General features: G+C 36.0%; 1 protein-coding gene across 4 annotated transcripts in view; it reads left to right on the top strand.

The window, feature by feature from the left end:
- Positions 1 to 27,144, top strand: part of CUNH10orf143 (chromosome unknown C10orf143 homolog) — a 44,298-nt gene that overhangs the window by 7,474 nt on the left and 9,680 nt on the right. For all 4 annotated transcript variants that reach the window (XR_004516278.1, XM_010620626.3, XM_033761342.1 and 1 more), the window contains exons 2-3: positions 22,405 to 22,569; positions 22,685 to 22,747. Coding sequence is in view for 3 of the 4 variants with exons in the window: in XM_010620626.3 (XP_010618928.1) it covers positions 22,405 to 22,569; positions 22,685 to 22,747 (228 nt within the window). In the remaining variant the exon portion in view is untranslated. The remainder of the gene's footprint in view (positions 1 to 22,404; positions 22,570 to 22,684; positions 22,748 to 27,144) is intronic.

Here is a 27,144-nt window from a genome sequence, read left to right on the forward strand (position 1 = left end):
TTTTTTTTTTGGTACCAGGGATTGAACTCAGGTCCTTGTGCTTATTAGGCAGGCAGCAGAACCACTGAGTTAAATCCCTGGCTTTGTTTCCTTGAATTATCAAGTGCCTAGAGCCAAGTGAGGCATATAGCCAGATATGCAGGAGATACCTCTTGGCTGATTGACTTGTGAGTGTGTGATATATCTAACTGAAAATAAATGAAGGGAGGATAACATGAATGTTGGTAGTTTCAAAGCATCCTTTAGGAAAAATTATAATTCAGTTTGGAAAAACCCCATCAGTATTACATGAGAACATTCTTCCTTACCATGGCTATAGGTCATGTCTTTTTAGATTTCTCTTTTGCAAAACATTGTTTAGGCTTAAAGTTTCTTTAAGTGTACAAATAAGTGACTTTTTAGTAAATTTACCACTGTAGAATCATCACCATCCATATTTGAAACATTCTGTTGTCTTCAGAGAGATCTTTGTGGCTCTGTGCCCATCCTTGGCTCTAGGCTGGTGATGGTAAACCTTTTAGAGCTTTCAATGATAGCAGATAACCCACTCTGGCACACATAGTTTGCTGCCACTGCTCTAGATGATCAACAGTCCACTTTCTTCCTCTCTAGAATTGCCTTCTCTGGAAATGTAATATAAATGGAACCATACAATATGTGCCTTTTGCAACTGGCTGCTTTTACTAAGCATAATGTTTTTGAGTTTTGTCCATGGTGAAGATATCTCTGTAGTATGTTCCTCTATATGGCTAAATAATACTCCATTGTATTGATATACCATTCATTACCCATTCAAAAGTTGATAGATATTAAGGCTGTTTTTCCTTTTGGTTGTCATGAAAACTGCTGAAGATTGTGAAAATTCACATATAGGTTAGAGTGTGGGTATATGAGTGTGATTTTTATTATAGTAAAAGACACATTAACCATTAATCTCATTTTAAAAACACTCCCTCATTTCCAGCAACTTATCTCATCATTCTTGTTACTTTTGCAGTTTTAGAAGTCTTACTTCCTAAGCGTTTTTACAACATATGATCAATAATACAATAAATGCTTAAATTAAAAAATACTTATTAGCAGTAAATGACGCATTGCCATTAACCCCTCTCAAAAGACTCAGAATAGTTCCTTTGACTTCAGACACACCTAACTCATTACTTTTGGCTATATGTTTTCTGCTGTAATAATTGTTTTATAATTTAAATATTCACTATATTTTTGTCACCCTTTGTATATTTTAATATCTTCTAGACATCTAAGACTAGATTTGCAGCTTTGTATGGTAAATTACTTTTTAAGTTTCGTCAAACTGCCAAACTGTTTTCCAAAGTGATTATACCATTTTATAATCCCTACTATCTGTGTTTAAGGACTTAATTTGTCTACTTTCTCATCTTTTCTCATCTCTCTTTGATTACAGTTATTCTAGTAGATATTAAAGTAATATCTTACTGCATTTTAATTTTTATTTCCTGGATTGATAATGTTGAATGTTATATGTGCTTATTGAGAATTCATATCTGTTTTTGTAAACTGTTTATTCAGATCTTTTGCTGCTGGGCATGGTATAATTCCAGCATCCTGGGATCAAAGGCTAGAGGATGGCAAGTTTGAGCCCAGTCTGGTCAACTTAGTGACTTAGCAAGATCTACCTCCTACCCCCACCCACAAAACAAAAAAAGAGGGAAAAGAAAAGGAGGAAATTCTTGTGTTGTAGCTTTGTGCAGGGGACCTGGGTTGAATCCCTAGTACCAGCAGAAAACTCCAGAAAAGTCCCTCTTTTTTCTTTTTTTCGATACTGGGGTTTGAGGCTAGGGATACTCTATCACTGAGCTGTATCCCCACCCCTTTTTATATTTAATTTTGATGGTGTCACTAAGTTGCTAACCTAGACAGCCTCAAACATGCAATACTCCTAACTCAGCCACCCAGATGTCAGTGAGTAGAGGCAAGCATCACTGTACTCAGCACCTTCTGCCCATTTTATAAAACAGCTTAATTTACATACCATAAAGTTCACTCTTTTAAAGTGTATAGTTTAGTGGTTTTTAATATGCAGTACCATGAAATTGTACAACCATCACCATAATCTAATTTCAGAACATTTTCATTACCCCCAAAAGAAATCTGGTACCCATTACTGCTTACTCCTTCTTTCTCCACTCCCAACCTAAGCCATCACCAATTTACTGGTATGATCCAAAAATAGGGTGAATGCTAAAACAATAAAAGACACATTGCTGTTACTCCCCCTCAAAACTCTCCCATTCTCTTTGAACACACTCCATCTTTCTTAGCGCTTTTTTTTTGTTCGGTTTTGTTTTTTTGAGATAGGGTCTTACTTTGTATTTCAGGTTGGCCCTGAACTCACTGTGTAGCCCAGGCTAGCCTCGAACTCGCAGCGATCCTCCTTCTCTGCCTCTCCAGTGCTGGGATTACAGGCAGGCGCCATCATGCTCAGCCCTTCCTTACCATTTTGTGAAGCAATTCTGGAAGTCCTCTTTTGTGTCTTTTTTGTGCCTGCCTTAATCTGAATCAATTAAAAAATACAGAAATTTCTGTCAAAAACATTACAGAGTGTTTTCATTGACCTTCTTCACCATATTTGGTGACTTCTGTCTCTCCCAAATTTGGTCTCAGTGACTGTAAAAGATTAACAGATTAAGTCAGGACATCATGGCAGCCATGACAGTACAACCAAAGACACGAAAGAGGACTTCCAGAACTGCTTCAAAAAGTGGCAGGAATGATGGACTAAGTGTGTCCAAAGTGAAGGAGTATTTTGAGGGGGATTGATGGCAATGCCTCTTTTACTATGATAAAAAAAGAGAGAGAGAGAGAGAGCAAACATTTCACTGTATTTTTTGATCACACTTCACACTTTCTAATGACATTTGCCCGTTCTGGTCAGTGGCTAAAAGAAATCATACAATATATCGTATTTTGTTTATTAGTTGATGGATATTTACGTTGTTTGCAGCTATGGATTTTTAAAGTAATCTGCCACCAACATTAATGTATAAGTTTTTGCATGAGCATATTTTAATTTCTCATGGATAGATACCTATAATTGCAGGGTTAGATGGTCATTCTGCCCTTAATGTGCTGAAGAACCCTCAAGCCGTTCTCCCCGGCATCTGTATCATTTTACATTCCTACCAGCAATGTCTGAGTATTCTGGTTTCCCAGTTTCTCCATCTTCTTGTCATCACTAGTTGCTGTTTTTTTGTTTGTTTGTTTGTTTGTTTGTTTGTTTTTTATGGTGATGGTGAGGATTAAGCCCAGGGCCTGTCTATGCAAGCATTCTACCACTGAGCTATATACTCAGTCCTGTCTGTCTTTTTGATTACAGCCATTCTAGTGGGTGTGAAATGGTATCCCATTGTGTTTTTGCTTTGTATTTTTGTAGTGATTACTGATGTCAAACATCTTTTCAAGTACTTAACAGCTTTTCATATGTCTTCATTGGAGAAATTACTATTCAGATCCTTGGCCCCATTTTAAAAATTATGTTATCTTTTTGTCAAGTTGAACATAAAGAATGTTAAATATTGGATATAAGTCTTTATATGTAAAGAAAATGTACTTTGGCAACTTAACGAGAGCAAAAAAAAAATTGTATATATTATTTGCTTTTGCCAAAGCAAAACAAAAATTGTATATAAGTACATTTTCTTTATTATTCTTTATCCATTGATCTGTTAATGGGTGTGTGTACTGTTCAAGATTCAACTATTATAAATTTTACTGCTATAAACATGGGTGTGCATATATCACTGTGGTATGATGCTTTTAGCTCTTCCAGGAAGATGCCTAGAAAGGGAATACCTCAGTCAAATAGAACCTCTGGTTTTAGTTTTTTGGGGAATCTCCGTACTGATTTCCATAGTGGTTGTAGCAGTTTGCACTCCAACACTGAAGAAGGTTTCCTTTTCCCCCACAGCCTCACTGTGTTGTTATTGGTTGATTTCTTAGTGATAGCCATTCTTTCTGAAGTGAGATCTAATCTCAGTGTTGTTTTAATTTGCATTTTTTGGATGACAGGTGATGTTGAATGTTCTTTTATATATTTACTCTGAATTTCGTCTGAGAAGTGTTGATTCATTTCAGGTGCCCATTTTTGGATTGGATCTTTGAATTTTCGGGAATCTGATTTTTTTTTTCTTTTTTAGTTCTTTATATATTCTAGATATTAGTCCTTTGAGGAACAGCTGGTAAAAAAACTTTTCCCGTTCTGTGGGGTGTCCTCACTCTGCTGGTGGTTTGTTTTGCTGTGCAAAAGCTTTTTAATTTGCTGTGATCTCAGTTATTATTTGTAATATTTTCTGTACATTTGGGGTTTTGTTCATAAAGTCTTTGTCTATACATATATCTTGAAGAGTTTAGCCTCTTCTATCTTCCAGAAATTTTTTGTTTTTATATTTAGATTTTTGATTCATTTCAATTTTAGTGTAGTGCATGGTGAGAGATATGGGTCTAGGTTCAATCTTCAACACGTAGAAAGCCAGTTTCCCCAGCACCATTTATTAAAGAGGCTATGTTCTTTCAGTGGAAGTGTTTGGCCCCTTTGTTAAAGATAAGATAGCTGACTGTGCTTAGAATTATTTCTATATCTTCTGTGCTGTTCCTTTGATGGTCAAGTCTGTGTTTGTTTGTTTTTGTCAGTAACATGCTGTTTTTATCATGCTATCTTTGTAGTATAACTTCAAATCAGGAATTGTGATGCTTCCTGCCCTGCCCTTGTTGGTCAGAATTGCTTTTGCTACTCTGGGTCTCTTCTGGTTCCATTTGAATTTTAGGATTATGTTTTCTAGTTCTGTGAGGTATGCTTTTGGTATTTTGCTTGGGATTGCATTAAATCTGTGCAGCAGTTTTGAAAGTATGGCCCTTTTCACTATATTGGTTCTGCCTATCAAGAACAGGGGATACCTTTCCATTTTCTGTATCTCTTCATCTTTTTTAGAGTATTGTATTTTTCAATGTAAAGGTCTTTTATTTCCTGTGTTACATTGATTTGTAAGTACTTTGTTTTTCTTGATACTATTGTGAGATGTGTGGATTCCCTGATTTCTCTCTCAATGTGATATTTAAACTGTCTCAACCAATTTGTTATTTGTGTACAGGAATGTTATTAATTTTTGAGTGTTGACTTTGTATCCTACTACACTACTGAATTTATTTATTCTAGTTAATTGTAGGAATCTTTTAGTGGAGTTTATGGGATCTTCTATGTAGAGTATCATGTCATACACAAATAATGATAATTTAACTTCTTTTCCTATCCATACTGCTTTATTTCTGTTGTCTAATTTATCTGACTAATGTGTCTAGAACTCTATTGAACAGGAGTGGTGATAGTGGACATCCTTGTCTTTTTCCTAATTTTATGGTGAAAGCTTTCAGTTTTTGACCATTTAGTATGATGTTGACTGTTGGTTAGTAAGACCTTTTGTTCCATTTTTCAGTAGGGTTCGCACCCCACCCCGGTACTGGGGGTCGAACTCAGATCCTTCTGCTTGCAAGGCAGGTGCGGTTCCACTGAGCTAACTACCCGGCCCCTATGTAGGGTTTTTATGATGAATGGGTGTTGAACTTTGTCAAATACATGTTCTGCATCTGTTGAAATGATTATGTGGTTTTTGTCGTTGGTTCTGTTTATGTGGTTTTATATTTATTGTTGAACCATTCCTGCATCCCTGGGGTGAATTCTACTTGGTTATGGTATATATTCTTGATTTGCTACATTGTTTGCAAGTATTTTGTTGAGATATTTTGCATCCACTTTCATTGAGATTGACCTGTAGTTTTCTATTTTTTGGTTGGGTCTTTCTCTGGTTTTGGTATTAAGGTAATGATTGCTTTCAGGAATGACTGAGATTATTGCTTCCTTTTCAGTTTCATAAAAGAGTTTGAGAAATAGTGGTATTAGATATTCTCAAAAGTTCTCGTAGAATAAAGTAGTGAATCTGTCAGGATCTGGGTTTTTCTTTGTTGATAGTTTTTTATTATTTCTTTAATTTTATTAGCTGATATTGCATTATTTAGAATTGTTATATCTTCTTGATTCAGTTCTGATAATTCATATGTGTCTGGAAATCTACCTTTTTTTTCTGAATTTTCTATCTTATTAGAGTATAGGTTCTCAAAGTAGGTTATAATGGTCATCTGAATTTCTTCAGGGTCTGTTGTGATTTCACCCATTTCATTCTTAATTGTATGGATTTGGGTCTTTATTTCTTTGTGTCTTTATTTTGTTTGTCTGTTTAAACTTTCAAAGAACCAACTCTTCGATTCACTGATTCTTTGTATTGTTTTCTTAGTTTCAATTGCATTAATTTTTTCTCTGATCTTTGTATTTTCCTTCCTCATATGAGCTTTGGATTCAATGTGCTCTTCTTTTTCTATAACCTTGAGGTTCAACATTAGGTTGTTTATTTGAGAGCTCAGTCTGTTTTTCTGATGTGAGAATTCACTACGATAAATTTCCTTCATAGGAATGCATTTGTTGCATCCCATAAGTTCCAGTATGTCATACTGGCATTATTGTTTAATTGTAGAAACTGTCTGATTTCTTCTTTAATTTCATCTGTGACATGTTGGTTGTTCAAGAGAGTATTTAATTTCCATGTGTTTATGTAGTTTTGGTGGTTTATTTTGCCATGCCTTTCCAATTTCCTTATACTATGATCTGATAATAGGCATGGGATAATTTCAATTCCTTTGCATTTACTTAAGTATGATTTTTGAGTTAATATGTGATCTATTTTGGATAAAGTCTTGTGCAGCTGAGAAGAATGTGTTTTCTTTTTTTAAACAGGGTCTCACTATATAATTTAGGCTGGCCTTGAACTCATGGTGATCCTCCTGCCTTAGCCTCCTGAGTGCTGGGATTACAGGCATGCAGCACCCTGCCTGGCCTAGAAATATGTTTTCTGTTGTTGTTGGGTGGAACAGTCTATAGATATCTACTAAACCCATTTGTTGAAAGGTTTGGTTGAGCTTTAATGTTTCTTTGTTGGTTTTTGTTTTGTTTTGTCTAGTTCATCTGTCTATTTGTGACAGTAGAATATTGAGGTCCCCGTTGTATTAGTGCTTACCTGATTTTTCATATCCTTTAGATTGTTTTATATAATGAGTGTACCAGTATTTAAGGCATATATATGTATAATTATGATCGTTCTCTCTTGGGTTGTTCCCTTAACAACTATGTGGCAGCCATCTTTGTCTCTTCTGATCAGTCTTGGCTTGAAATCAACTTGGTCTGCAAATAGAATAGCTATCCCTGCTCTTTCTGGGTTCCTGTTGCATGAAGTTTTGTTTTCCACCCATTGATTTTTCAGTCTGTGAGTTTCCTTTTGCATTAAATATGTTTCTTGTATGCAGCATATTGTTGGATTTTATTTCTTGATCCATTTTGCCAATCTGTTCTTTTGATTGGTGGGAGTACTAGTTTGGTGTCATAAATTCCTGCAGACATTCTTTATCTGGAAATATCTTATTTCTCCATCAATTTTAAAGATAATTTTGTTGGGTACATCAATCTGGGTTTCTTTTAGAGCTTTAAATACTTCACTCTAAGCTCTCCTTAAGTGTTTGTATTGAGATGTCTGCTGTGATTCTGATGGGTTTTCCTTTATAGGTGATTTGTTTCTTTTCTCTAACAGCTTTTAATATTGTGTTCTTGTGTTGAATTTTTGTAATCTTATTATTTTATGCCTTGGTATAGTTTTTCTCTGATCATGGCAAATTTGGGTTTTATATGCCTCATTTATCTGTATGTCAAATTCTTTTTCCATGCTTGGGAAATTTTCTGCTATTACTCATGAAACAGATTTTTTTATGACCTTTCTTCTATCTTCTGATTTTCATTGATTTCTCTTAATCTTATATTATTCTTCCTTGCTTTATCTAGCAGCTTTTGGATTCATTTTTCAGGGTCCCTTGCTATTTTTAAGTTTTCCATTTGATGATCACTAACCAAAGTCCTGTCTTCTAGGCCTTCACATTTTTTGATTCTGCTGCATATACTTTGAATAGAATTTTTAATCTCTTGGATATCTGTTTGAGTCTGGTTTATGGAATCCATTTCTTTTCTATGTTGGACATTCATGGTCTCCATCATTTTCCTAAGCTCCTCTTTTATATGTATCTACTCTAGATCCACTAACCATGTCCTTCATCTCTTTAATTGTCAGTGAAATTATTTCTGGTTTTTCTTTCCCCCTCTAGGGACTTATTCATCTGCTTTATTACTTCTCCTACTACCATTCCAGAAAGTTTATCTGGGTGGCTTTTAATTTCTTTTACCTGAATGCCTCCTGGATTTGCCTTGCTTGAGCTGGAGATCTAGCATTGCATCTTGCTTCTATGTTTTCTCATTTTCTAATTTTTTTCTACATTGATGTTTGTAAATTATTATGCTAGGTAGCTTTATTACTGGTATTGAGATCTCTTTAGGAAATGACTACTTTTTAGAAATGTCTTCTAGGGGTAGCTGGCTTTTGGCCATTGAATTTGTCATAGGTTCCTGCCTCTTCTGTTCATTAGGAATGAGAATGTGCAGCCTGTTTGGCCTGTCACCCAGTTCTTTGGTACTGGACTGTAGTATTGTTTATGTCTCCTACCAGTCTAGCTAATGGCATACAAGGAAGTTCAATTGATCACAACAGCTATGTCACCTTGTGTAAAGTAATACATTTAGCTATCACAGTAGCATCAAAGACAGACTGGAAAATGACAAATTGTGATAACTAATAATTTGCCACTTTTAATATATACAAGTTTTATAGTGATGTATATATAACAAAATTTAAGACAAATTAGAAAATTATATATTGTAAATTGCCACTCAGTACAGACATTTTACCCTCCCTTCAGCCCCTTCAACCCTATCTACAAAGATTTTGTTTCCATTACTTTTAATTTTCTCATATTAATTCCATCCCTTCTTTCCTTTCCCCTACCTCTCCAATTTCTCCTTCATCTTTGTCCCTTTTCTTCCTATTTCTCCTCCATTTCTTGATCTCCTTTTCATATATAAAATTTTTTTCACGTACTTCCTATTATCTGTCTTTTATTTTGCTCTTTATGTTCTGGGTTTCTCATATAAAAGAAATGATGTGATAGTTCTGATTTATTTCAGTTAATATTATGGTCTTAAGGTGCAACCATTTTCCTACAAATGACTCAAATTTATCCTTCTTTATAGCAGAGTAATACTCCATTTTGTATAAATACCACATTTTCTTTATGCATTTCTTTATCCATTCACCATTCACCATCGATGGACATATCAGTCAGCCCCTTCCAAGATTTATCTATTATGAATTGTGCTACTATGATTATGAAAAGACTAAAAAAAAAATACAATTAGAAAAGCTCTAGAATGTATGTAAACTTTGTTTTCCTAGTTTGTATTATATTTTGAAATCTTGTTCATTAGTTTCTAGAGCTTCTCTAGTTATATTTTTTAGTCTTGACTCTTCAACTATGTCTGATAACATATCAAAGAGCCAGCTCTGTCTTTGCAAACCACTAGACTTAAGGAAAGTTGCCTAAAGTCCTTGGACTTCATTTTTCTCATCCCCACATAAAAACGAAGCTCCCTACACAGGATTGTTATAAGGATCAAATGAAATTACTAATGTGAAAATACTCTAAAATATAGTTTTCTATAAATGCAAGGGAGATTTGTTGTCAATAAATATGTATAATTGCTTTCTTTAAGATCCTCAGTTTTAATTGAAGTATGATTTAGGCTTATACTGTACTTAGTAAATCATGAAAGCCTAAATTTAATCCTCAGCAAATCCAGTGTATACATTTATGTTATTTTTCTTGAGTTCAGCTTTTTATTGAATATGTTACAAAGGAGTTTAGTGAAAGGATCAGAGCCATCAATTACACTCCTCAGATTGTTTTGTTGCCTTCACTTTCTTCTCAGTTGGTGGCAGGAGCAGGACCACCTCTGGTGCAACACCAGCTGCTTGAGCAGACCCACTAGTCCTTGAACCTCCCAGTGTTGACGCTGGTCAGGGCCTTTGCAAACAAGTGAGGCCAAAAAGATTCAGCATTTACACAGTCTGCTTTAATGAGGGCATTGATGTTATCTCTTGTGATGGTCACCTCATCACATAGGATGAAGGCAGAGTAGATGCAGACGAGCTGGGGGATAGATCCTTGGTGTGGCTGGTTGGCATGGTGCCCGTTGCCAGGGGAAGTGAAAGCTTCACCCCACTGTAGTCTTTGCATCCTCAGAAGGTCTAAGCACCTTGGTAGCAGGTGAGGAAAAGTTGTGTCTTTTTTAAAAAATTAGAAGTGAAAAAAGTATTTTTTTCTTTGCTTTTCTCCATTATGTCCTCAAGATAACTAGCTCTCTTAGCATTAAGTTGGCCCTCTAACTTTGGGTTTGCTCATACTTGCCTCCTATTTGCCAAGGTAGGCTCAGTCAAGAGTGTGGACTGAAAGATCATGCATAGTAAGTTGAGGAGTCTTAAGCAATGGTTATAGCTGAATAAGGATGCATTGAGTTGTTAAGGTTCATGTGGGTAGAGCACAGTATTTTCTTGATATGGTGCCAAATTTGAATGTGCCACAGAAACCAAACCTCTTATGAGTGCAGGGTTATTTTCCTAATGAAAATATCACCAAAATGCAATCTTTGCTTGATGGAAGCCATACTTTCTTTCTAAATGTCAGTCTGTAATGCTTTATCAATGTTGATCCACCTCCCATTACCTGTTTTAAATTCAGACTGATGGTCATCTATATCTAGCAACTTTAGTAAACTTTATTGTGGTAGAATTCAAATAAAACTAAACTAAAAAGCTCCTTGAGTAAATTGTTTCCTATAACAAGAGATTTAAGTAGCACCATACATTTTTAGTACAAATGATCTTCAAGATAAAGTTTATTAGTCAATAAAATTCTCAAAATACATTCATGAGATCTAATGCTTTACATTAGTATTCTGATTTATACTGTACTTGTGCTAACATTTACAGCATATGTCTTAATTCAGTGAGCTTGATGCTTAAGAATGTGCCATTTTATCGCTTTGTTGATTAAAGAGAGAGCATAGTGCTTTTGTGTTGAAGAGTTCAATGGATTGCGTGTATTTTTTTTTTTTTTTATTCTCTCCACTCCTCTGGAGCATAGAATGGGTATGTGGATAGGTGACTTCTAGAGATGGCTGGCACACCTGAGCCCCACAGGTGATAGAACTGGTGCCTGCTCTTATCCTTGAGTCCTTATTCTCTGTGGTGTTGCCAAGAAAAACAAGGAAATGTCCCGTTTGGTTTCTCCAGGAGCTCACTCTCATCAGCATGGAAGCCACAGCTCTGAATGTCATTTCTGGCCAATTGTTAAGTCTTTAACTTGCGTCCTCCTATACACCTCACTCATTAAGTTCACTTGGACCCATCACTTCCAATAAAGGAACAAGTCCAGGTCAACAAAGGGGTGGGTGGTCCTACCTCTTCAGGGCTGGGCAGCTGTTCCTTCTGAGACCTGCACCATCTTACTTTGTTTCTGTCATTGAAGAAACAAAATACATAGTCTATGTTTTATTTTATGCATTTTATAAAGAGGCTTCTCAACCATCCTCCCATTTCAGCTGTTCTCTGTGAGGCCAGTGTTCACTGATCTGCTTCAATTATTATTAAGTAATGGGGTCTTTGTGTATACTCAGGATGTTAATATTGTTTATATAATGCAAATGTCTTTAGTTTGGCAGTAAATCTTCATCTGCTTTTATGAAGGCTGACAGATGTCTCCGAAAGGAGTGAAAGGGAATGAAGCATTTAATACAAGCAGTCCCAGAGTTAAATGCAGCTACAGCTGTTAATTTCCTTTTGTCCAGGCCAATCCATAATAACTGGAGTATTGGCCAGGTAAGTGTATAAATCAATATGATATGCAGTCAGCTCTCAAAAATCACAGTAAGTAGCAGAAAGTGTAGCTAATCCATATTGCTGTCTGAGGGCTACCAAGCACACGATCTCCTTGTTCCCTAGAGGAACATTCCTGCTCACCTGGGTATCACAGTATTGCTTCCCTTTACTCTTCCACCAGGGTGCAGGACCCTGAATCCTGAGCCACTTTAGTCAGTGATTCCTCTGAAGAATGTCAGCTCTTGGTATAATAACAGATCTGCTAACTTTATTGTACCAAATGTCATTTCATTGCACAGAAATGGTTTAGAATATAGTTCCAGAAGTATCTTAAATTTCATTCAGAAAGTATAGGTTTTAGTTTGTCTTTGTCTCTGCATCTACTTAAATTTAGTAACCTGATGTTACTGAGAAAAGAGCATGGGAAATATCGCTATAGCCAACTATGATATTACCAATGAGGGAAATTAAACATACATTAAATAGTATAGGGAGATTCTAATAGTTCCACTTTTCCCCCTTTAGCCCAGATAGTATTAAAAGTTAACAGAAAGCTGATTTTCATATTATACTTCTTTTTGCAGTATAAAGATTGAGCAGATTCTGAATAACCAGAGACATAGGACTTTGGTCTTTCATCTAGACTTTTCCTCTGCTTAGATGAAGACCTAGAAAGCTGCATTATTTGCAAAACTCCTGAAGGCAGTTGACATGATTACTATAGTACATGACAGAATAAGGCTTGAATATATTTTGATATGCTGGACTGACATGGAAATCAAATTTAATACATATTTGTTGAAAAACATACAGTTAAATTAAGAGAGGAAAAAGGAAAGTGACCTCAAAGAGTTAATAAGCCCCAGGAGTGGGAGAGTTGGTTCCTGTGGAGGAGCTGAGGCCTCTGAGGGGAAAGTGAATTGGTGTGGCATGATTGCTGAGACAGGTGAGCTAATGCGGGTTTCTTTTGTGGGAAGGCAGTGGCCATGTCATGGCAAGTGGATTCTACCTTACCCTGCAGTGTTTGCAAGGCATAGAAAGTACTTTGTTTTAAGTGCAGTTGGACAGTGTAGAACAGCCTGGAGAAGAGTGTCCAGGACAAGAAGAGCTGAGAAACATCTAAATGGAGTAGTGAGAGAGAGCAGGGATGCTTAGCTGAGAGAATAAGCCTCATAAATCCTGAGAGGTTTCTTCAGACATCTGAGAGAATGTTTGAACACAAGAGGAGCTGTGTTTATGTTGCTCAAGAGGGAAAAATTAGAACCAGTTGGTTGAGATTGTAATAAGTGGTGTTGTTTAAATCAGCATTTCTTAAAGTGTGATGTATATACCACCGAGGTTAGGAAGGATTTAGTTAAATTTTTAACTTTAAAACAGTTTTGGACTAACACAGAGATTGCAAAAGACAATTCATGTGCATCTTTATGTAAACATGCTAATAATTATAGTATAATTATGAGCCTGAAATTGACATTGGTCCAATGCTGTCAACTATAGACTTTATTCCAGTATTCTTACTAATATCCATTTTCTGCTGCAGGACCTAATACAGGATCCCACATGTATTTGTTGTGTTTTCTTTGCCTCTTCCAATCTGCAGTACTTTGCCAATCTTTTAGGACTTAACACTTTTCATGAGTATGAGTCAGGTGTTTTGTTTTTCAGCATTTTCTCATAATTCAAGTGGGGTCACACATTTTTGTCACAAACCGCATATGTGATGCAGTGCCTTCTCAGAGTGTCACTATTGGCATTGCGTGATGTCACTGTGTCTCATTATTGGTGTTATCAACCTTGTCACTTGGTTAAGATGTGTTACTGCTGTAAAATAACTATTTATAATTAATACACATCTTTGAGCCTGCAAATTATCCAGTTTTTCCCTTAAAGCTTTTGCCTACTGATTTTTGCTTGTTGCTACATCTTTTCTGAAATAATTTTCACTGTAAAATTTACTTAGTGTTAGTTTTGTATTTCATTCATATCTTTATAATTATCAATAAAAACTATGTCTCTTTTTAGTTATTTTTCCTTGTCTTTTATAAGGAATTCCTAAGTTTTTTTGGCTCTGCAGGATGTTTCATGCTTTTCTTGTGTTTTTCTTGCTCCATCCCTGAATCAGCTGTTTCCATGGAACCTGGATTCCTGTTATGGGAAAATGGTACAGTGGTACCTTGACTCACAGATTCTTTTGTTTGCAAATTCTGCATCAGTGACAAACACAACCACAGCCATCTTTCCCACGCAAACATAAATGTGGCTATTTTTTACAAAATCATAGAATAAAGTTTACGCATTGAGGTACCACTGTATTTAGGAACCAATGTCTAGGTGCTGGGAGTTACGTTGCTACTAGGGTACCGTTGTTGCCAGCATGTTCTACATCTCAGATACAGGTAGACACACACAAACACACACTCTAACCCACATATACACACTCAACTATACCTGTGTTTCTAGAGTTCTGTATCGATGTGTATGGAAAACATGAATTTAGACCAGTATTCTAATTCCAATTCAACACCACTCGGTTCTTTGTAACCTTCTCACTTTACTTGTAGTTTATTTCTTCAACAGTGAGAAACTTGGTCCTCATTACTTATGATGTATTTACTTGTTCAGTGCCAGTAAACTAGGTTTAAAATTGTTGGCCCTGTGAAAAACATTTACTCATCAAAGTACAGTGTTTGTATATAATTTTTTCTTTTTTTTTCATTAAGTTTATTGGTACATTTAAGGTAAACAATACTTACATTCATCCTTGGGATCTTGTACCTTTACATGATGTATCTTGTTCTTGTTTTTCCTCCATTCCTCTGCCCTCCCTTCACTCTTCCCTATTTACAAAGATATAATTTTTTCATATTTAGCATTTCCAGTCAAAACAATACTTTCCAAAGTTATTGAGGGTGGTTCTTTTCTTCAGTGTGGCTGACTTACCTATTTGTAATATGGTTAGATTCCTTTGTTAGCATTTATATTCCATTTGGGGTCCTTTTCCCCGATACCCTGGTTAATTCAAATTGTTTTTATTATTTGCGTATATCAAACATTACTGTGGTGCTAAGATTACAGAGCTACATGCTCCTCCTTCATACCTGTTTCCTTGTCCCCCTTTGCTGCCCACGCTATAGAAAAGCAGTCACTTTAATTTCTAATATATTGTTACTCTATCTCTTTTGCATAAATAAGCAGATATGTGTATACTTTCTTTTCTTACATGAAGGATGGCATATTATGGATATGCTTCTATACTTTGTTTCTTACATTTATCAGTATATTCTGGAAATCAGTCTAGACAAGCCCATAAAGATGTTCTTCCCCATTTTTGTAGCAGCATAATACCCCATTGCTCATGTGCCCCATAGTTTATCCAACCATTCTCCTGTACAGGGGCTTACAGGTCATTTCTGATACATTGCAGTTTAAATAATGCTACAGTGGATAACCTCATGCAGTTTTTTCCACATTGGTGGAAGGGGCTAGGTGAAAACATGTGTACAAAGGCCTCTTAGGTATTTGCCTTCCCACCATCAGGGAAAGGGTTGCCTGTTTTCCTAGGCCTTGCCAATAGAAGATGTGGCACATTTCTAAAATTTTGCCCATCTTATAGATGCTAGATAATATCTTGATGTCTTAATTTTCATTTCTCTAAGTGCGAGTTTAAACATTTCTTCATATATTTGAGGACTATTTTAATAACTTTTTGTAAGTTGTGTCTTCTCCACTTTTTTCACATTTTTGTCCTTCAGTTTTTATAAGAATTTCATATACTAATGATTAGCTCTTTTTCCATGGTATATGTTCCAAATAGTTTCTGGTGATTTTTCATGTATCTTTTGACTTTCTTTAGAATTTTTTTGTTTGTTTGTCTATTTTTCTTTGCTCTGCAGAAGCTTTTATGTAGTCAGACTTATCAATTTTTGTTCTATTTTTTCTGGATTTTGAGTTACAGACAGATTTTCCTATGCCCAGGCTAAATAAAAGGGATTTTTTGTTTTTTTTTTTTTGGTACTGGGGATCAAACTCAGGCACAATGCCACTGAGCTAAATCCCTGGCCCTGTATAGTTCTTTATACCTAGATCTTTTACAGTTGTTCCCTGATCCATTTGGGCTTATTTTTGTATATGGCTTGAGATGCAGATCTAAGTTTTCACCTTTACCAGCAATTACCCTGTTGTCCCAGCATCATATGATGTATTAAAAAAGTTTATCATTAACTCAGAGATTTGAGGTGCTAAATTTCCATATACATTTAGGTTTATATCTGGACTCTTAATACTGTTCTCTTGGTCTGTTTGTTATTTGTCTGTACACAAGCATTATCCTGAGTAATTAGAGAGTGTTTATGGTATATTTTAATGTGAATTAGTGTTTTTTCCTAGGGTTTTCCTGGCTAGCTTGTTTTTCCATGTATACCTTAATATTAATTTGTATTACTCTGTGAAATAGTTTGTTAGTGTTTTTACTAGAACAATGAATTTATAAATTACCTTAGGGAGAACTAATTTGTAATTTTGAGTCATCATATCCAAAAATAAGGAATGTCTGACTTTTCATTCATTCACATGTACTTTTGTGTCTTTCAGGAGTGTTTTAAATTTTCATATAGATTTTGTACAATTCTTATTAAATTTATTTTAAAATATTTTTTCTTTATTAAAATTATTTTAAATGGCATTTTCTCTAATGGTATATTTTTTTATATTTGAAAGCTATTGATTTTTATATATTAATTTTGTATCAGTAAGTTCCTTTATGGTTTGAGTTTGTTTTATCACTGATCTCTGGGGTTTCCAGACATGTATTATGATATCATCTGCAAATAGAAATAGTGTTAGTACTTTACCCCTTCTTATGCCTCTTATTGATTTCCCTTGTCTCATTATATCTGTAATACCTCTAGTATAATGCCGAACAGAAATGGAGAAAGCAGGTATCTTTCCCTGTCCCTGATCTTAGAAATGCCACTAGTCTTGCCCTGTTTAATGAGATACTGGCTTTAGGATTAAGGAGTGTGTATTTTATCATATCTAAGAATATAACCCTCAAGTCTAGCTTTAAAAATTTTTTTCATAGATTTTAAGTTTTGACAAGGGATTTTTAGCATCTATATACATAATTACAATTTATCCTTTTGTATACTAACATAGTGAATTAAATTAATGGGTTTCCTAATATTGAACCAATCTTTCATTTGTGCAAGAAGTGCTTCTTGGTCATGGTGTGTGCTTTTCTTAAGGTGATGTTAGATTTGGTCTTTTATACTATGTTTAATATTTTTGCACTGATACTTATGAGGAATAGTTTGTAGTTTTCTTTCCCTGGTTTTAGTGTGGCTTGCCCAGGTTTATGCTTCACAGCAGGAAGGAAGAAATTTTCTTTCCTTCTAGGTGTACTGGAATAGTTTGTGCAGAGTGGGTCTCTCTGAAGGTTAGTGGAATGCCCCTTACACCTCTTTGCTCTTGTGCTTTTTGTAAAGGAGTTACTTGATAACATTTTCTTTCATTAAAATCGCCTGTTTAGGCTGTTTAGTGGGATCAATTTTGTAACCTTAATTTTCTTACAAAGTTATCCATTTCATCTACATTTCAAATTCATTTGCATAGAGTTCTGCAAAGTATTCTCATGATTTTTAAAATTTTTTCTGTTGCATTGATTACTTCCCCCATGACATTTCTTATTTTCTGTATTTTCCTTTTTCTTGATCAGCTAGTGGTTTGTATTAATTTCCCCCAATCAAGATTTATATTTATTCATTAGATTTACTGTTTTTCTGTTGTCTACCTCATTAATTTAAGCTTGTCTCTTCATTATCTTCTTTCTTGTATTTATTTTTTGTTCTCCTTTTAGTTTTTATGAATCAGGAATTACTAATTTATTAGTTTTTCATCTTTATTTTTACTGATAAGATATTAGGGTAGCCAGGCACAGTGGTACGTACCTGTTTTCCCGGTATTCAGGAGGTTGAGACAAGGAGGATTGCCACTAGTTCCAGGGCAGCCTGAGCTACATAGTGAGTTCAAGTCCAGCCTGAACTACATAGTGAAACCCTGTCTCATACCCCTCCACACAAAAAAAGTTAATGTAATGAATTTTTCTGATTATGGTTTTAAATACATCTCAGAGAGTCTGTTATGTATTGCTTTTGTTGTAACTTTTTTGTGGGGTACTGGGGATCAAACTCAGGACCTTGAACTTGCAAGGCAGGTGCATAGCCACTGAGCTAAATCTACAACCCTATAATTTTTTAAAAACTCTGTACACTTAATTTGTATTTCTTCCTTGACTTACGAGTTAATAATAGGGATATTAAATTTCCAGGTGGAAATGCCTTTCCATTTTTTATTTTCGTTAATAATTGACACTGTTTTACAAACAAAAAGTGGGTTTTGCAGTATTTCTGCATTAGGGAAACTTGATTTTTTAAAGGTGATCAATTGTAAATGTGCAGAAAATTCTTGAGAAGAATGTGTCTCTATTAGCAGGGTTTAAAGTTCAACATATATCCATAAGATATGATTAAATGTGTTGTTTAAACCTTCTTTGTCCTTAGTTTTTCTAATGGTCATTGTTGCTATTGTAATACTGGGGCTTGAACCCAGGGCTGCATATATACTAGGCAAGCACTACCACTGAGCTACATGCTAGCCTTTATTTTTTGTATACTTTATCTGCCTTATATGAGAACGGTGTATTAAATGTCTTGTTATTAGTATGTTTCTGTGTCTTTTTATATCTTTTTACAGTCTTTGTTTCATAAAGGTTGTGGTTGTATTATTTGGCTTATAGATATTTGTGGGTGTTAGATCTTCATGCAAATCATAGCTTTTAGTATTCAAGGTGTCCTTTGTTGGTGTTTAATGCTTTGTGGTTTGAATTCTATGTGATCTGCTCCTGCCCTTTCTTTGTTCATTTACTGGTAGACCTTTGTCCATTCTGTTTATTTCTAGCCTTTCAGAATCACTGTATTTTTGGTATGCCTTTGGATACGGCATTTAGGTTTTGTCATGGGAGCCAAATAGAAAACCTTTTTCATGTAATAGGTGGATTAAGCCCATTTGTGTTTATTGACATGTCTGACTTGTGACTTGCAACTCTATTGTAATATTTTCTCTATGAAATGTATATTCTTTGCTTTTTAATGGACTTTAAAAACTTTTGGATTTGGAAAGATTTATATTTTGTAGTTATTTGTATATAAACATCTTTAATGTCCATCACACCGTTTTATTAACCCTTAACATTCTGACATTTTAAGTTTCTCTTTGTATCATTTAATATTCACCTGTTGCTTGTACAGTAATGCAAACTTAATTAACCTTTGTGTATCAAGGCCTTGAAGACTACCTTTGAAATCTAGTTGATCATTCTAGATTAATTTTCTTAGGTACCATGCGAGTACTATCATTTTAAGATTAGTTTATTTTCTGTTTCTGGAAAGTTTCCATAGATTATAATTTTAAATATTAGCTGAAACTCTGATTATATAAACATTATTTCTCTGTATCCCATTTTTACCTTACCTTCTTACCCTTCTTACCCTTTTTACTTCTTTTATGTCATTTCATTCTTTTGGTTGTGTGTATTTTTCTTCAGTGCTCTTTATTTTCTTTTTACTCTTTCTCCTTTGGGCACCCAATAATTTCTTTTTCATTTCTGAGATAATTTTGTCTTTTCTTTCCATTATTTTCTGGAGCTTATTCAACTCTCTTATCCTTTCTCTCTGTTTGTACCCTTTTAGTATTTGTGGTAAAATTTCTAACTCTGGGTGTATAAATGCTTGGAGAGTGTGTTTATGTTTGGAGTGTTATGATTTTTTTAAAATTCATGGTTGTTTTCCAAGAAAGAAATTTTTATGGCTTAGTGTGTTTTTGTTTTGTTGTATTTTCTTTTTTAAGATTCGAAGTTGAGGGCACTGGTGGCGAACCTATGGCAAGTATGGCGCGGCCAGCTGTTGGTTGCCATTGGAAGCTCTAAAAGGTTCCCGCCACTGGTCTAAGGGCACCTTCTTCTGTTAGTGGGAAGAGTCCAGGCAGCAGTTTGTTTATTTGGGGTGACTGACGGAGAGGGACAATACTCTGACACTGTGGGCCTCCTGTGACTTGTAGGGCCCTCCAATGTTTCTCTTTTCATTCTTTTTACCTTTACCACTCAGTTGCCACAGAGTGCTTCTGCCTTTTCATCTTTCCCGCCCCCCCCAGAAGGATTCAGTTTTGAAGAGTGCCTATTTAAACTGTCTGTCTGGTTCACTGTGTGGGCTTTGACGTCCCTTCCCTGTACCTGTGCTCTGTTGAGTACAAGCACTTTTCACAGTTTTCATCCTGTTGGGGGTCATATTAGGCCACTCTTAGGCCAGGGGCCCCCTTCCTGGGCTCTTTACAGTCCTTCTCCTTCAGCCCATGCTATTGCAGGAGGACCAGGGGTCTATTGCTGGGATTTGATGATGATTTCTTTTGCTTGATTTGTGTTCAAGTTTCAGCATACCCTGTATTTTAGTTACCCCAAGAATGTGGCTGAGTGCTTTGTTTAATGTCTTTGGTAACGACTGTAAGAGAGATCAGCAGGCTACATAACTGCCCTTGTCTCTACCTCCTGGAAGTTAGGCTTTACCCCAAGAAATTATTTTAAGTGATTTTAAATGGTTCAGAGTTTAAGATATTTTATTTTGATCTTTAAGTGTCTGTTTTAAGGTGTATTAGAGAATGGTAAAACTAGTTCTCTAAATCCATGATAAAAAGGTTTCAACATTGAATAGATCCTCTACACTAAAACTTCAATTCAGAAAATATGAAATAATACAGATAATAAACAAAATTATCCAAAGTCATATTTGGCAAAGAGAGTGTCAAGTGACTCTCTTGAAGGGATGATGTCAACAGGTTGTACCAGAGTTTTCGACTTGTGAGGTGAATAGCAGCAGATTTTGCTGGTGGCCACCAGGGTTCTCTTGGGGGACGCTGCTGCCAGGCCAGAGGTGGACTGGGTGACTCTTTACAAAGGTTATTCTGCCACCAGAACCCTGTGTTAGTCAATTCATTGTGACTCTAGATATAGACTAAGTCTTGGGATTTGGGGACAGAATACTCTTTTTTTCTTTCGCATTGGAGGTTTACTTTTGTAATTACCTTTTCTAGTTCTTGTGGAAGCAAAAACCAAATGCCATCTTTCCCCAAAGTTACCTGTTATGGACTGTGCAAATTTTGAAATCAATAAAATTAATTTGCTCTTCAGTGCCCATAAGACAGAATTATTCACATGTGAATTAGTCATATTGTGTTAAGAAAGTTTGTAACTTGATACTAAGCAAAATATGTTGAAGCGTATAACTAGTTTCTTGAACAAAATTTATACATTTGTCATATGAAAAAATGTTCAACATCACTGGCCATTCGAAAGATACAGATGAAAACAACATTGAGATTCCACCTCACCCCAGAAAGAATGGCTGCTATCAAGAAATCAACCAATAACAAATGTTGGCAGGGCTGTGGGGAGAAAGGAACCCTTCTCCATTGTTGGTGGGAGTGCAGACTGCAGCAACCACTGTGTAAATCAATATGGAGATACCTCAAAAAATTAGGATTAGAGGTCCATAGCTGCTATTCTTCTGGGTATCCTCCCAAAAGAATTATAAGAATCATACCACAGGGATATATGCACACCCCTGCTTATAGCAGCACAGTTTTAATAGCTAAAACTTGGAAACAGCCCATTTGCCCATCAGCTGGAGACTAGATAAAGAAGATGTGGTTTTTGTTTTTATAAAATGGAGTACTACTCAGCCATAAAGAATGAGCAACTGGAGACATTTATAGCGAAATGGATGCACATTGAGGCCATGCTCTTTAAATGAAGTAAATAGGACATTCATCTAAATACCGAATAGTTTCTCTGGTGTGCCAAACTAAAAGTGTAAATAAGGATCAAAATATATAACTGATAATGTGAAATAGGAAGAAGGTCTAAAGGAGTAGGGGAAGTGGGAGGGGTAGGGGAAAGGAAAGAAGGTATGAAAAAAGAAAAAATGGAAGCAAAACCTTTGTAAATAGGGAAGGGTAGAGGGGATGAAGGGAGGGCAGGGGTATGGGGGAAAAATAAGAACCAAGATCCATCATGTAAAGGTACAAGATCCCAATGATGAATGTAACTGGTATACCTAAAAAGTACCAATAAACTTAATGGAAAAAAAATTTTATAGGTTTGTACATTTTCAGTAAACCAGTCACAATAGTTTATTATAAGAATTTCAGCCAAAATGTTTTAAAATGACTATTTTAAATCTATAAAGTTAAGTAACTATCAGACAGTGCTAGAAATAAATGAGGTTAAATGTACCTGATGATGGTTCCTGAACTGATAAAGTTTAAAATCATCTCCTCAAAAATCTTATAAAGTTTTCTAGCTCCACAGGGGTTTGTATGTGGAGCTTGAGTTTTCTGAAAGCAAATTCAATTAGAACATTATATGCTTTATGAGGCATCTAATATGATACCGTGTTTTCTTTAGAAACGGGCATGCAGGACATCAGAAGCCAATGGACACGAGCGAGGCAGCCATCAGGTGAACATGAGTGTCCTGGGGTCTTGGAGCACAGAGGACATGGAGTCTCTTCCAAGAGGCTGCCCCAATGCAGCAGGGCCACCGGGCAGCCAGGGAAGGGCTGGCTCAGTGGTATGTATGTTCCTGTTACCACCAAACCTGTTGTGAACCCATTTAAATATTTTAAAAATATTATGACTAAATAGTCATTGTTTTGATATCTCTGTGCCTGTGCTTTGTTAAATAGATTCCTCAAAACGGTGGAAGGAACATGATTCAGCTTTGCCCAAGGTGTATTGCTGGGGAATCTGTAAGTACATTAACCATGTTGCTGTGACATCAAAGATAGACTTCTGTTTAAATATTAGATCCATAAAACAAAGTTAATAAAAACTGCAATTACATTTCTAAGGAATGAGTAATGTAAATAAAGGTAAAGACTGATTTGAGTTTTGCTTAGCCTTCTATGGGAATATATGTTAGTTTGTTTCCAGCTTCAGATCAGAAATGGAAATTGTAAATAAATACATCTAATATTCTTCCTAAAAAGTGATTTTTAGGAAGGGAAGAGAGCATCTACTTTGCTAAAAAAAAAGAGAACCATTTAAGGACATCTTAGAGAAAAGACAAGACTTTATTCAATTACTCAACATTATTATTATATTTTTTTCTGTTTAAGTTTTCCTTGCATGTTTCCACAAACTTCACATAAATAATAGATTTCAGAAGGAAACAGTGTTCACACTATCATTTCAATGTAAAGGGAGATAAAAAAAAATCACCAGAGTCAATTCTCAGTCTCCTCTCTGGGGCAGAATATCATAAAGTATATATTAGCATAATAATACCTTTGTTATTAATTTTGAACTTGCTCTAAGAACAAGTTAATATTTTTTTGATAACCTCTGTAATTCTTGGGGTTTTTTATGTTAAAGCTGAAATCTTAATATTGCAATAAAATAGAATTGTATTTAAATTCCACATAGAAACCAAGCATTAGGATGTGGGTGTTCATATGTGTGTGTGTGTGTGTTCCTGAGATTGACCCCTAAACATATTCAGAGTATATTGCTCCGTTTTTGATAAGCAAAAGATTGAGTCCATAACTTATAGAGCTCTTCAATTGACATATTGTAGGATACTGTGATTTTACTATGATAGGCACCTGATTCAAACCTGAACAACAACTAACATCATGACATCTGTCACTCATGTAAAACTTATTTTCTGAAGTTATCAAACAAATATGAAAATAAAATTTAATGCTCCGTGAAGGTGTACTTTGCTACTTTATGTATACTATCTTTAGAAAAATTTCCACAAGTTATGTTACATTCTGTGGTATAATTCTGAACAGTACTAAAATTAAAGATCCAAAAATTTGAATTTAGTGTATTTAGGTTGATTCACATAGCTGCCAATTCTACCCTGAAATACAAATACTGTAAGTAATACTTCAGAAAGCTGGCTCCATTACAGTTAAGTTACCAATTTGCTAGTGATTTTTCTTCTTCTCTCCTTCCTCGTCCTTCTTACCTTCCTATCATTCTTCCTTAATTTTTTTTTTTTTTTTTTTTAGTTTTAGGATTGAATCCAGTGTTTTACACTGAGCCCATTTTGAGACAGGGTCTCACTCAGTTGTCCAGGCTGGGCTTGAACTTGTGATCTTGCCTAGCCTCCTGGAGTGCTGGGCTTACAGGCATATGCAACCACCCCTGGCTATGGTACCCTTACTTGTTCCTACACCATTTCAATGGAATATATCTTTCAAATTCCCCCATCTGTTGGAGGCAAACAGTTTGAATGTAATGTGAATTTCTAATGCTCTGAGTGGTTGTGTTCTGGCATGAATGGCTTAGAGGAAAAAAATAATATTTAGCTCAAGCAACTGATTGGATCATTTTGGCTAATATTCTGTTTGAACAACAGTACCTATTTGATTAGGGTTTTTCCTTCCTTTGTAATTCCCCAAGCTTGCCTCTGTTAGTTTTATAGGAAATCTATCTATGAGCAGAAAACCTACATTGATATGTAAATATCATTTTTTGTTAATGCTCAATATTCTTTTCATCTAAATTTCAGAAACTGACTTTAAAATATCAGTTTCCTTTTATTTGTAGTTATTCTCAATAAAATTTCACCCAGCCTTGGGCATTTTAATATTTACACCTACTATTTCTAAAAGTCTTATGTAAATAAAGATTGAAATGTGAATTTGAAAAGTCACACTTCTTGATATTTGAACAGACTATAGCTGCATATATCTTCTTTTTCTAATAATATGGCTAGTTTCTCTCTTAAGCTTTTAAAATAATAAGACACTATTTTTATATTCTAAAACATCAAAGGTTCAGTGTTAAATAAAAAGCAAATAGTATTTTTAGAAATGCAAGATCCCAGGGAGTAGTACTTAACAATAAGTCACCAATGGGCAACAATTCCAAATTTCAGAAGACTTTATTAAATTCGAGGTTCCATTCACAATCACTTGCCCATTTACACATAAGCATGCCTTCTCCTACCCTGTAGTTCCTAGGTAACTCAGAATGGTTCCCTTGGATCAGAGAAGCAAAGGTTATGTCAGTGGTAGTTTGTATGTAATTCCTAACAGGAGACTTGCCTGTGACTCTCAGTGTATTTGGGGGCTTTTCCCCAGTAAGCTCCTTGGTATCCTGATCCTACTCTAATGCATCTCTGACCTCAAGGGGACATCAGCTGATCTGATCAGATCTGCTCTGAATTCTCAATAATGCTGTCTCAGCTAGATGCCTGAGTTCCTGTGATGTTTCCTTATTTTTAATCATTGAGTCATTTTTACATATGCAAGGACCTTTTTTGTTGACCTTCTCAAACTCATTTTCCAAGTTTTCATTTCAGTCTCTTCTATTTGATCCATTCCAGCTCATTGTTACAATGGTTCTTATTTCAGGAATCCCTGAAATGGTTTCTTACAGTAATTGCTGTCATGGTTCAACTCATGGTACTTGTGATTAAGAGAAACCTATCCTCTTAGCTCATGTGACCGACAATCAGAATGAATATGGGGGAATATGGTTTATAGCATTTGGTTGTGTGTTCCCGCACAGGGCCAGGCTGTGTGCTCACTGCCTGCACTGTCCAGTGCTGCAGGTCCCCGAGCAGTGTGGGTAAGGGCTGTCACCAACAGACTTCCTTCCACAAATGCCCCTGAAGCTGGACTATTATCAAAGCAGAGGTTTCCTCTCTGGTGTCTGCCAACCTATGAAAATTATGCTAATTCAGACTAATTAAACAAAACCTAACAAAGCTGCCAAAGGTCTCCAAATTAATCAAAAGAAGATTATTAATTCTGTTTATAAGGCAGAAAACTATAGTAAGAAAGGACTTGGGATGCATATTGAGTGGAGAGATAATACTTTTTCAGTACTCTATTGTCCTGCAAGCATCTGATCTCTGACACTCTTTAGCACTTCAGCACTGTAATTCTTGGTAGGGGGCACACTTCGTGCACGCACATGTATGTGTGTATGTGTGTGTTACTGAGGAATGAATCAGGACCTTTTCCCTGAGCTACATCCTCCTCCCTTTTTTATTTTGAGATAGGGTCTCAATAAGTTGCCCAATCTAAGCTTGAGCTTGGAAACATCCTGCCTCAACCTCCCAAAGTTCTGGGGTTACAAGCATGTGCTACCTACTCTGGGACTTTTTTGGTCAGCAGGATTGTCAATTATTGGTTTTTTTTCCTCAACTCTGTTTCCTCTTTTGTCCCCCACCCACCCATCCACCCGCTGTGAAATCAGACAGTCCAGCTTCTTATTTCTGGGTACATTCAACCAGTGTGAAGTGCCAGTGGAACACTGGAGTGCGGGGAGATGAGGAGGCTGGGCATTTCTCCTCATTCTCTGCTAGAGCTTCGTTTGACCCTCTCTCCAGGGACCCCACTTCTGCAGGACATCCTACTTCGGTCCCAACTCTTGCTGGTGGCACCAGCTGCTGGCCTTGTAGCACACTGCCTCCTCCCTTCACCCTTCTTGCTCTTAATAGGGTGGTGAAGAGTTGTTTGACCCGCCTTCCCCTGTATGGCTTCTCCTCTCTTCCATCATTTGTATGTTCAAATCCCGTGCTAAGTTCCTTCTGTTGGAAACATCTGGTGTGAGTCTTAATTGTGATATGCCAACTTGACTAGAGTAAGAACCACCTAGCAGATTAGTGAAGCTGTGGGTGTGTCTGTGGATGACTGACTTGTAGGCCACAAACAGGAGGGAATACCCACCCTACATGTAGGTGGCATCAGCCAAAAGGCCTGGGGCCTGAACAGAATAAAAACGAAAAGAAGAAGGACATCTCCCCTTTTCATTTTCTTCAGAGCTCCAGTTTTTGGCTTTTGAATTTCCTTCATTTCCTTCAGGCTTCCAATGCAGACTCTTCAGCTTTCTAACACAGACTCACCCCGGACTCTGCAGTGAGCTGGCCTTGACTGGATCCTCAGGCTCTCCAGCATGCAGACATTCTACCCCCGATTCCACAGACAGACATTGTAAACCTGCCTAGTAAATCCATTTTTTTTTATATTACATCTGTTCCTCCTGTGAACCCTAACTTACATACCTGATTTAGCTTCTGTTTTCTGACTGAACCTTACCTGAGCTAGTCAGCTAGTGAATGGGCAAATTTTCCTGGGGGACAAAGAGATTGCTCTCAAACCTAGGCCTCTAGGTCTGATCTTCT

Source organism: Fukomys damarensis, unplaced genomic scaffold, assembly GCF_012274545.1.
Source record: "Fukomys damarensis isolate Sample0158 unplaced genomic scaffold, DMR_v1.0_HiC HiC_scaffold_8, whole genome shotgun sequence".
Classification (NCBI taxonomy): Eukaryota; Metazoa; Chordata; class Mammalia; order Rodentia; family Bathyergidae; genus Fukomys; species Fukomys damarensis.